This window comes from Mirounga leonina, unplaced genomic scaffold (assembly GCF_011800145.1).
Source record: "Mirounga leonina isolate KUSES-001 unplaced genomic scaffold, KU_Mleo_1.0 Mir_165, whole genome shotgun sequence".
Lineage (NCBI taxonomy): Eukaryota > Metazoa > Chordata > Mammalia > Carnivora > Phocidae > Mirounga > Mirounga leonina.
The window spans coordinates 616,002-628,315 of record NW_023270415.1 but is presented as its reverse complement, the minus strand read 5'-3'; the positions used below and the strand labels follow the sequence as shown (position 1 = coordinate 628,315).

At 38.6% G+C, this 12,314-nt stretch overlaps 1 protein-coding gene across 1 annotated transcript in view; it reads right to left on the bottom strand.

Moving 5' to 3' along the window:
• The window catches only part of SPIDR (scaffold protein involved in DNA repair), a 549,318-nt gene that overhangs the window by 67,580 nt on the left and 469,424 nt on the right, over positions 1 to 12,314 (bottom strand). The window contains exon 10 of the mRNA XM_035011122.1: positions 5,417 to 5,557. Within this exon, the coding sequence (XP_034867013.1) occupies positions 5,417 to 5,557 (141 nt within the window). The remainder of the gene's footprint in view (positions 1 to 5,416; positions 5,558 to 12,314) is intronic.

The following is a 12,314-nucleotide window of genomic DNA, read 5'->3' as shown; positions in this document are numbered from 1 at the left end:
GGATCATGACCTGAGCTGAAGGCAGTGGCTTAACCAACTGAGCCACCCAGGCGCCCGCCACCAGGCATTCTAATCAACGTCAACTTTTACTGATTGTCTACATCATGCAAAGGAATGTGACAATGACCAAGACAAGGTCTGATGTCTTAGTGTGACTCAGAGCCAGGCACATGGTGCAGGACAGCTTGGGAGAGCCATTCCAAGATTCCTCATAAAAGTCTTGATGTTTGTACATTATTGCTAAAAAAATGGACACATTCAAACTTATGCCTATGATGTCACTCTTATTTACATTAAAGTATACCTCTGTGGTGGGACACAGGTCAGCAGGAATCCCAAAGAGTCCTGGGCATGGGCATTGAAATGAGTAGCATTATGACCATTGGATGCCCAGGTGGAAGAGGGGAGGAGGTGACCCAGCAGTAACTGCTGTAGGAGATAAAGGAAGTGCTGGGTACAGATAAAGAAGTGCTGAGTACAGGTGCCAGGAGTCTTAATGAAGGAGCATCTTAAGACTGGCCTATGAGGGAAAGGTGGGACTTAAATAAGGCCCAGGAGAAAAGCAAAGTGTTCTAGGTCTAGGGCATGGCACATGCCTGAGTGGTGGGACTAAAGGTCACAAGTGCAGCAGGCTGGGGACTAGCATGGGGGCTTGTAAAGGACTTTTGAATCCTGCCTATGGGGTTAGTATTTGAGCATATTGACTAAACTTGGCTTCTAGTATAAAAATTATCAGTACTTAATCTGTTACCTTGAAAACAAAAGTTGACATTTAAACTAACTATTAATTGGATCACTCTCTGAAATGCACCACCCCACACACAAAGTGCCCACCCCTCACTCTATCATGAAAGCTGACCAGACAGCAGTGCTCTCCTTATCTTCAGTCTGGCTCCCAAAGGAGATAATGGAGACAGTCTTCCTTCCCTTTCTCATTCTAGTCCTTAGCCCCAGGCCTTACCTGTTCTCTTCAGGGTTCCTAAATCTTGACCTGCCCTCCGAACCCCCCTCAAAGGTGGCTACTATCAGCCCACAGCTCTCTGTATTAGGCACTTGCCAGTCAGTGTCTGCTTGGGTTACCCCTGGCTCTCCTGCTGGTCCATGAGCTCTTGGAGGGAAAGGTCTATTTTTACACTCCTGGTGGAGCTGCCTGCAGGTATCAGAAATTAAGATTAGTTTCTAACTGGTTCTTTGTTCTCCTTCTCTCAATTGCTACAGAAGTTTCCAAATCTGTAGCCCTGCCCCAATCTCTCCCTGTATCTTAAATCCATTATAGGTACAACATCAGGATAATCTTAACTCCATTTTTATTTTTATTACGTCTTCTTTTCTTCTCTCAAGATCTCACAGAGGCCCTAATTTTCTCTTGGATTGATGCGGAATCCCTAAAAAAAGGACCTAAGGCTTTATCTAGTTGACTTTATACCCCAGTATATTCTGGTTTAGGATAAATCCCAAAAATCTAGTACACAGCTCAGTGCCACAGCCATTAGCCAGGGGCATAGCACAAAGAGGCACTAAATCCTTATAGAATAAATGAGTGAATTATCTTTTCATTTCCTCTTTTGCATACATCTCTCCTGATCCTACGTGTATGTTTTCACAGATAACATCTTACCAATCTGAAGAGAACTTTTCTTTCTGACAGGTCAGGATGTTTAAAGCATTTGTTCTCACTAACTTCTTTTATGAAATCTGAGATTATAGCCAGTTAGGATCTAGTCACTTAAAACATTAACTGCTCCAATATTTGTGCCTGTCTAGTTTTCTGTTCAAAGGGTTGCAATTCAAGGTCAAAGAACATGTCAAATGCTTCCTTGTCATTCTGGGTACTCAGGTAGAGCTTTCTGTACATGGTGAGTACTGACTAAATACTCTTCAATAAATCTTCTCTTAAAGGGCCAGTCAACAGATCTAAATCAAATAGCATTTACAAATTAGTGATTTTAGACAGAGATCAGTGGGTTTTAACAAGTTGGGATATAAATACGAGTAGGATTTTGAACTGAAAGAATTTCCCCTCCCCCACAAAAAATTTGGGTAGCTATATTTTCCATTTTTATAGGGTTAACACATATTTTTGGAATTCTTTTCCCCCTCAGTATAGCCCTATCATATAAAAATAAAAATGTATAATAATCAACAATAAAAAGATAAAGTTCATACACAGAATTATGAGATCAAGGTCATGTGACTTTTCCGCTCATTTGACCTGCTAAACTGCTGCACAGGCCACGTGGGAAGACAAAGGTCAGGGGATGTGCCTTAGGAGGAGAGTCACTGGACAAATAGCAGGGAGTGCTCTAGAGAGGAAGAAAGCACAGACAGAGCTCCACATTCTGTTTAATGAGCATGTGTCAGCAGTGTTTTTCTGAAAATTGTAGTTTTTTTCCTTTAAATCTAGGCTATTTTTCTGAGTCTTTTTGCTTTAAGCAGTCAGTATGGACATGCAGCTCCAAAAATATATCAGAGAAATACAAAAGATAGGATTGTTGTTTTTATGCAAGCCTTCCCAAATGAGGCAGGTGGACAGAGCAGCAATCCCCACACACTGGTCCAACAGCACGTCTGTCTGACTTGACAGCTTTGAGGTCATCGGTCCACTTCATAGCCCTTGTGGGGAGTAGTGATTTTCCATCACTAGAAGCATGGATCAGATGAAATCTGGTAGCCAAGATCTAAAAGACTTCATGACTTAGCCTAAACACACAACTATTTTCCAACTGGCAAAAAAGTTATTTTCTGTATTAGATATTGGAAGTATACAATTATAATTAATCATTTTAGCTTGAATTTTGGGAAATAAATGTATTTTGTTAAGGTTATGAGAAGTATATTTTGTTAGAGTTTATGGGAGTTGCCATGAAACACAATAATTTGGGGGAAAATAAAAGACAATTTGTGTTTACTGGGCCATGGATGGATGACTGACAATGGATGATATCACTAATAGGCAATTATAACATCCAGCATTCCTAAATGATTTAATAATTTGTTTTGAAGAAATATAGTTTCCAAAAGAACAAAAAGACAATCTAAACATTTATTTGGACAGCTGTGTGCCAAAATAAAATAAAATAAAATAAAATATATAAGTAAAGAAATTAATCCCAACCTAAAAAAAAAAAAAAATATTTAGTCACAAACCTAAAAATGCTACGGGTTCCAAAAAGTCTGTAAATGAATTATTTGCAATACTCAGTGCATCTCCTGTGGAAAAAACATTTCCTATGGGAATGTTGTAGATAGTAGTAGGGCTCCCCTTGTAACCCACAAAAAAGTAGATTAAGTCTTAGGAACACATATGACTGTAAAGCATAGTGGTAAAAGAACATGAACTTTACAGAGCCAAAGACTCGGGACTGCAGTGGCTTTGTCATTTACCAGTAGAACTGCCACAAGAAGTTACGTGCTACAGTCTCCAGCAAGAAGTAAGCCTCCCAGAGCAGCCTCTGTCTGGCCTACACCAGGGAAGCTGGCAGCTGGAGCAACTCTGCTGCCCCATAGGGAGGATTTCCCATGATGGGGAGCCCACTTGTATCCTGGTGTGCTCAGGTGGGAGGCTTATGTGTAGAGTTCATGTTGAGGAAGATTACCTCCCACATGGCCCTGATAGAGTTAATGCTGTCAGGTCAATATGCTGGGGCAGCGATACCATTTAAAACTGTACTATAGTCTTTTCAGATTCTTGTAATTCTTTTTTTTTAATTTATTTTTATTTTTTATTATTTTTTAAAGATTTTATTTATTTATTTGACAGAGAGAGAGGGGGAGAGAGATCACAAGCAGGGGGAGTGGCAGAGGGAGAGGGAGAAGCAGGCTCCCTGCTGAGCAGGGAGCCCGATGTGGGCCTTGATCCCAGGACCCCAGGGATCATGACCTGAGCTGAAGGCAGATGCTTAACCCACTTAGCCACTCAGGTGCCCCCAGATGCTTGTTATTCTAAAACTTAGGACTAAAATGAGGTTCAGCCTTAATAAAGATAAGTTTCATGTGAAACTTAAGCTTTTCATACATTTAGATACGCTTTCTAAATATCTGGGTAAACTTCCCCCTACCCCCAATCTATAAGGCAATTGCATTATAATACAGCCACCTTTTTATAAACAAAAGGAAGCATTTGTTATAAGACAAATCTGCACGGATCAATGTTCTTGTGTCTATCTACCCAGGGTTTATAGGGACTCTTTCCATGAAATACATGTTTTTCAGGAAAACAAGCTCTTGGGCAGAGCCATCACTCACCTGCACAGTACCATATGAAAGCCAGATGAGACATGGAGTTATGGTCTCTGGGAATGCTGACTGCCTACATAGGTCAGTCAGGACAACACTCAATAAATGCTCACAATTTAGAATGACCATGGCTAGAATGTTCATTATACACTGGAAGATGCTATCAATAACTGCTTCAAAATCAGAACATCATATATTCATAATGGGTTTTTTTCTCTCTCAGATACTGGTATAAGCTCAGATGTTACTATAATTAGGTAAAAAATTAACATCAAGAGAGTTAAAATAATACAGTATTCAAGTAAAGAGAGATTACAGTAAGATAGGGAAAATTGCAAATACACTGTTTACACTAATTCTCTATATGACTGAATAATTTGATTAAAAATGTTTCTTCTTTTCCCTAATTTATAGATTTAGGATGATTATTGGAGATGTAATAGCCATAGTTTGGACCAGATCTACATACCATTCTACCTTGCCTATCCAAAACCACATTTTAAGGTAGGGTACCTTGAAACTTGATAGAGAACAAAACTTTCTTACTATGGAAAGCAAAAAGATGTGACAACTTAGGAATTTTGTTTAAAGCTTATAAAATGCCTTTACAGTAAGTTATATTTTCATTTACATAAATTGACTCATGCAAAGCTATCTTATTTTTTAACTAGGAAAACATGTAGAAAAAAATCTTAGAATTAAAACACACATACAGAACATTTTTTATCTTCTTAATTTTTAATAAAATTAAGAATCACTAAACCTGCATTATTGTTTTTGTTGCCAATTATAATTTTTCCCCTATAAGTACTTTATGGGCTTGACTCAGCTCTGGCCTAGTTTTACAGGCAAACTCTAGGATCCTAGTTTATCGTCTTTAAAAATAAGAGATAAGGGGCGCTTGGGTGGCTCAGTTGGTTAAGCATCTGACTCTTGATTTTGGCTCAGGTCATGATCTCAGGTCATGATCTCAGGGTTGTGAGATCAAGCCCCAGTTCTGGCTCCATGCTCAGCAGGGAATCTGCTGGAGAGTCTCTCTCTCTCTCTCTTTGCCCGGCCCCCCGCTTGTGCTCTCTTTCTCTCAAATAAATAAGTAAATCTTAAAAAAAAAAAAAGATAAAACACTAATAAAAGAACCAGCCATTGTAGCAAACTAGATGCTATTACAGAGTGTCCTCACCTTCCTCTGGTAGCCTTCTGTAGAACCTTCATTCCCATCAGGCTGCAGGACTTTCCTTCCAACTGCTGGTCCTTCAAGATGGTGCCCTCAGAGTGCACTTCACTGAACATCCCATAGGCATCTTGCACGAGAAGGCAGACTCTACAAAAAAGTATTCACATTTTTTTAGGAGACAGTTTTTGATTCACTACAGAGGTCAGGATTTCCTTCTCCTTTGTTAGAAATCCATTGTAATCATCTTCCTGAATGGGTAAATCAAGGTAAAGGAAGTTGAATTCAAATATGCACTTTAGATTTGTACTTACAGGTGTTTGGATCACTATCCACAAAATACAGAAGGAAACAGAATTCTCTTTTGGCATAGAACTAAACCCTAAGCCAAATGTGGTTTGAAAGCACACAAAGAAGATCATCCTTTCAAATAAAATATATTACCACTGCCCAAAAAGAGATTATCCTCTCTCCCCATTTTTATCCTGTCTGTTATAACAGGAAACATTTCTATTTCGTATGGATGCTCAATACTGAGAAAAGCTTCAGTGTAACACTATGATAAGAACAACAATAAGGGGCTTTCTCTGAGAAGGTACATATTTATAGACATGCATATCCCACAGGATAAAAAACCAGCATCCCTGCTGGCAGCAACACAGACATGATGGATATCCAGTGACATGATGGGATTCCCCCAAACTTTTAAGTTCAAAGGGTAGTACTTATAAAAACCTATTTATGATTGAATTTCCAATCCTCTCACTTCATAATTCAGGTAAATCAAGTCTTATTTATTATGAAATGACACATTCTCAGAAAATATTTACTGAAGCCTAAAAAAAATCAGGCAGTAAATAACACCGCCAAATAGACTGTGAGGAACAAAACTATTTTATTTTATTTTTTAAAGATTTTATTTATTTATTTGACAGAGAGAGACACAACAAGAGAGGGAGCACAAGCAGGGGAGTGGGAGAGGGAGAAGCAGGCTTCCTGCTGAGCAGGGAGCCCGATGCAGGGCTCGATCCCAGGACCCTGAGATCATGACCTGAGCCGAAGGCAGATGCTTAATGACTGAGCCACCCAGGTGCCCCAGAACAAAACTATTTTAAAGATGAGGGTGTACAGTAAAGTGCATGTTAGGAAAGAACAGATGACAAATGATGAACAAAAGAATGCTAAATCTGAAGCAATGAACTTTGTTTTAAAAAAGATTTTAGGGCGCCTGGGTGGCTCAGTTGGTTAAGTGACTGCCTTCAGCTCAGGTCATGATCCTGGAGTCCCTGGATCGAGTCCTGCATCGGGCTCCCTGCTTGGCAGGGAGTCTGCTTCTCCCTCTGATCCTAAACCCTCTCATGTGCTCTCTCTCATTCTCTGTCTTAAATAAATAAATAAAAAATCTTAAAAAAAAAAAAGATTTTATTTGGGCGCCTGGGTGGCTCAGATGGTTAAGCGTCTGCCTTCGGCTCAGGTCATGATCCCAGGGTCCTGGGATCAAGTCCCACATCGGGCTCCCTGCTCCTTGGGAGCCTGCTTCTTCCTCTGCTTCTCTCTCTCTCTCTCTGTCTCTGAAAAATAAATAAATAAAATCTTAAAAAAAAAGAAATTAGCTAAACCTCTTAAAAAAATAAAAAAATAAAATAAATAAATAAATAAAAAAGATTTTATTTATTTATTTGTCAGAGAGAGAGAGAGAGAGAGAGAGAGCACAGCAGGCGGAGTGGTAGGCAGAGGGAGAAACAGGCGCCCTGCTGAGCAAGGAGCCTGATACAGGGCTCCATCCCAAGACCCTGGAATCATGACCTGAGCCGAAGGCAGACGCTTAACCAACTGAGTGACCTAGATGTCCATGAAACAATGAACTTTAAATAATGCTTAGAAGCTAGACTTCCCAATTAATTCTCCCAGGTCCACAGGGTCCCCCTGATTCACAACAGAGGCAAAGGTAAATCTTATCTGAAAGAAATCACCTTTAATTTTATCATTAGTTGTCATGGAGTAAAATCAAATAAACATGTGCCTGAATAAAAATCTCTAGTACAGGGGTGCCTGGGTGGCTCAGTTGGTTAAGCAACTGCCTTCAGCTCAGGTCATGATCCTGGAGTCCTGGGATCGAGTCCCACATCGGGCTCCCTGCAGGGAGTCTGCTTCTCCCTCTGACCCTCCTCACTCTCATGCTCTCTGTCTCTCATTCTCTCTCTCTCAAATAAATAAATAAAATCTTTAAAAAAACCCACTAGTATAAGGAAACAAATCACTACGTGTGGGAAGAGTAAAAAATAAAACAAAACAATAGACCTCCCGAGGACTTGACATATTAGAATTAAAAGATATGAAATACTGAATAACTATTTTAAAAAGGTAAAATCACAAAGATATAAATACAAAACAAAAAGCTGTACAACATGACCTGGCAGATTTGAAGAATGAAACAGACTTTCAAAAAGGAAACACTACATTTATTGAAATAAAGAAGTTATTAAATAGGTGTAAACAAACAGTTACATGTACCTGAAGAGTGTGTATATGTCAACTGGGTTATAAATCTGAGTAAATTACCTAGAATGCATGTTGAGAGCTGAGATAAAAAAACATGAGAGAAAAGAGAAGTACAGAGGATAGAATGAGAAAATCTTAATATTTGTCTAATAGGAATTTCAGAAGAACAAAATAGAGGAAGGAGAAGCAATAATTTGTACATTTAAGAACTGCAAATTTTCTCCCCAACTGATGAAAGAAATGAATCCAAAGATACAGGAAGAGAAATAAATACCAAGCAGGACAACTAATAGGAAATCCATCCTAGGACACATACTGTAATAAAACTAGAGAACATCAAATACAATGAGAAGATTCTAAAAGCAAAAAGGGTGAAAAGACCATCTGCAAAGGAATAAAAATTTGATTTACATCAGCCTCCTCAAAAGCAATGAATGAAGCCAGACAACAGTGAAATATTTTCAGAATTCTGGAAGACATTTCAAAACTGTGTACCAGCAAAACTGTCTTTCATGAATGATGGTAAAATAAAGGTATTTTTAGATAAAGAAACACTGCACACGTTTTCCACCTACAGAGCCTGAAGTATTTACTAGATATGAAGATAATTACTAAAATAATTTCTAAATTATGCATTTTAGGAAGAAGGAGAATATTCTGGGAAAAAGGTCTAAGATACAAGGACTACTCAGCATCAATATAAACAAATCAAAACAAACACAGTAGGATAAAATAACACCACCACCAATAATATCAATTAATGAAGGGGGAGCTGAAAAACTGGAAATGGAAAAAAGAATTCAAAGTTCCAAAATTACTGGATACATTACTTGATAATAAGTATTAAAACTATAGGGGCGCCTGGGCGGCTCAGTCGGTTAAGCGTCTGCCTTTGACTCAGGTCATGATCCCAGGGTTCTGGGATCGAGTTCATATTGGGCTCCCTGCTCAGCACGAAGTCTGCTTCTCCCTCTGCCTCTGCCTGCCGCTCCCCCTCCTTGTGCTCCCTCTCTGTCAAATAAATAAATAAAATCTTAAAAAAAAAAACAGCCCCAAACTGGAAACAAGACAAATGTTCAGTAATAGCTGAATGGATAAATAAATTGTGATATATCTTTACAGTGGAATACTACTTGGCAGTGAAAAGAACTACTGATACACGATGTATCTTGAAAACATTGTGCTGAGTGGAAAAAAAAATAAACTATGAAAAGTATATAAAAGGCAAAGTAAATTCACAGTAATAGCAAGCAGATCTGTAGTTGCCTGCAATTGGGGCCAGGAGGGACTGACAGCAGAGGGCATAGGAAACTTTTTCGGGTTATGGAAATAATCTATGTCTTCACCCACTGCTTAAATGGGTGCATTTTATTGTATGTATGTAAACTGTACTGCATGTAAATTATACCTTCAAAAAGTTGTTTAAAGAAAAAAAGGGTGGGGTGCCTGGGTGATTCAGTCAGTTGGGCTCCAACTCTTGATTTTGGCTCAGGTCATGGTCTCACGGTCCTGGGATTGAGCCCCACATCCGGCTTTGTGCTTAGTGTGGCGTCTGCTTGAGACTCTCTCTTGCTCTCCTTCTGCTCCTCCCCTGCTCTCTCTCTCCAAAATAAACAAACAAATCTTTAAAAAAAATAATAAATAAAAAAGGGTATAGGAGACAACTTGAAGAAGATTCCACTGGATAAACATAGGATAATTATGGAGAAAAGACAGGAAAAGTTATTGGTACCTCTGGTTCCAACTCACTGTGCTAAAAATTGGCAAACAATGGGAAAGAATCAAATGCTTAAAAATCCATTAGAAAAATATTATGGTTTGCAAAGAGGCATTTCCCCTTGTCATTATACACGAACTTTCAAAGGCAAACTGTGATATCATCTAAGCACATGTTTTTTCTTGCACATCTTCAATACTGAAAACCACTTACTTTTAGAGATAGCTCTCAGAGTATGAAATTATGAATATATTTGGATATTTAAAAAAAGGAAAAATACATTACTGATGTTTCATGAAACAAAACTTAAAATCTTATTCTTTTCATGAAATCTTCTCATTATAAGGAACCACATACAAACTACTAACTTCACCCTAAAAACATGAGGGTTGAAACTGCTCTCATGTTCTCTTTCTGAGCTATAACAGGCTCTCAAATACTTCTTCCATGTTTGAGAGAATGAATGAGGCTCTGTTGTGAACACACACAGCAAACTCACATAATACCTAATTGCACAGTGTTCACAGAAATATTCCTTCTTGTATTCAGTCACTAATGCATTCATTTGAAGCTTACTGGGCTTATACTTTGTAGGATATGTAAGGAGGGAAGTGGTCAAATAAAAATATAATTGAGAATCAAATAAAACATTGAGCAACATTAACACCTAACACTAATAAAATGTATTATGGCTAATTACAGCATTCTTGTATTATCTATTTAATTCTTCAACTGAGGAAACTAGGCAATATTGATAGATGAGGAAAGTGAGACTCAGAATGTTTAAAAAAACTACTGAAGATAGTAAGGAGGGAGCAGAATCAGGTCTTAAATGCAAAGCACTTAATTTGGTATTTTTGTGCCATAATATCACATTACAGTAACAAGTTACATGAATGTAGAAGAAGACTGATTAATTCTGCAGAGTGGAACTGGAGAGAGCATCCCAGAGCAACTAGCATTCTAGTCTGCAAGGCAAACACCAAGAAGGCAACAAGGAATATACTCATGGCAAACTGCATGCCATAAAATCCAGAATATCTAAATCTAATCTTTATAGAGAGGCAATGATTTTTCCCACTGCTAAGTCAAACTATTTAAGATATACATAAACTGTAACTAGTCCATAATGAGGCTACTTATCTAGAAGAACTTTATTCACTCTGTAACTTTCAAAAGATACATTTATTATTTATTATTTATTTATTTATAGAGAGACGGGGGCGGGGGGCAGAGGAAGAGGGAGAGAGAGAATCTTAAGCAGGCTCCAGCCCAGCACCGAGTCCAACGCAGGGCTTGATCTCACAACCCTGAGATCATGACCTGAGCTGAAATCAAGAGTCGGACACTTAACTGCCTAAGCCACCCGGGTACCCCCAAAAGATACTTTTAATGTTTGACAAGAATCATATTAGAATATTAAGGTCAGAATGTAAGGGATTTATGCATCATTTTAAAGGCTGCTAGTGTAATATAATGAAAAGGAAATACTCTTCAATTAAATCACTTGAAAACAATTTTATTAACTGTTCGATACTGTATGACTTTAATCTGAACCCCAAGTGGGAAAGAATTAAAGATTACTCTCATAATATTGTCTTATTTAAAACAGTATGCCATGTGAAAGCAAGAATGAAAGTATACATTTTTGTGTTGAATTTATAATGTCTTTTTTGGTCCACAGACCATTTCGTATCATAACCTCTCGGAGGGAAGTACTTTAATGTTTTTCCCTCAAAGGCCCCCTAATTACCCCATCACCTGACCTGTCTCTCTGCTCCATGTCTAATTAGGGAGGCTGAGGCAGAACCTTGGGGAATCAGGCTTCATTTCCTAAGGAGGAAGCCTCAGGCTTCCTTTAAGAGTGTTCTTATATCAGCTCAATTAATGCCTGCTTGACTATACTGATGCATCCAGCACTGTTTTTTGTAAGCATTATTGTTTGTTAATATACGCAAAAGTCAAGATGAATATAAACATCTCCATGGATCTGCTTTGTAAAACTTAGAATTTTTGATTGCTTGTGTTTAAAAGGGAGAGATGAGGAATTAGCTAGTACCTTTTCCTAATATCTGTTATGATATTTGCCTTTATCTCAAATAACCAAGGAATGGTGCTCTTGTTTGTTCTTCTGCCCTAGAGAAGAGATATTAATACTTTCTTTCTCCCTCTTTTGTTCATGCCTGGCCACACACACTCTTCCACCTTGTCTTGCTCACACAGCTGAAGCTCAGGAGGCGCTCACTGGCTCAGGCCTGAGGTAGAATAACCGTCCTCATTGGTTCAAATGAATTGGAACTGTGTTATTCAATCGACAGTCCAAACCAGAGTTAGCTCATCAGCAGCACACAAGGAATTCCACCCTCTTGTTACCGCTTCCTGCTCAGTAAATACTATCTCCTACAATCAGTGCTAGTGTGACAGGTCTGAACAGGAAAGGGACCCCTGATCAACTTGTTTTTCCTGAATCACCAGAGATGTTCCCCATAAATAACATCATATTCAAAGGAACACAAATGGCTTCCCAGGGAGGAAAGAAATGTCATGTTAGTAACTCTGGGACCCTAAAAAAGTTACTAACTGTATGAACTTGAATTTACTCAACATGGGAATAAAGGAACCAACTGAGAGGGCTGTTAGAGCATTCGAGCAATGATACAGGGCTCAGCACAGTGACTGGCACAAATA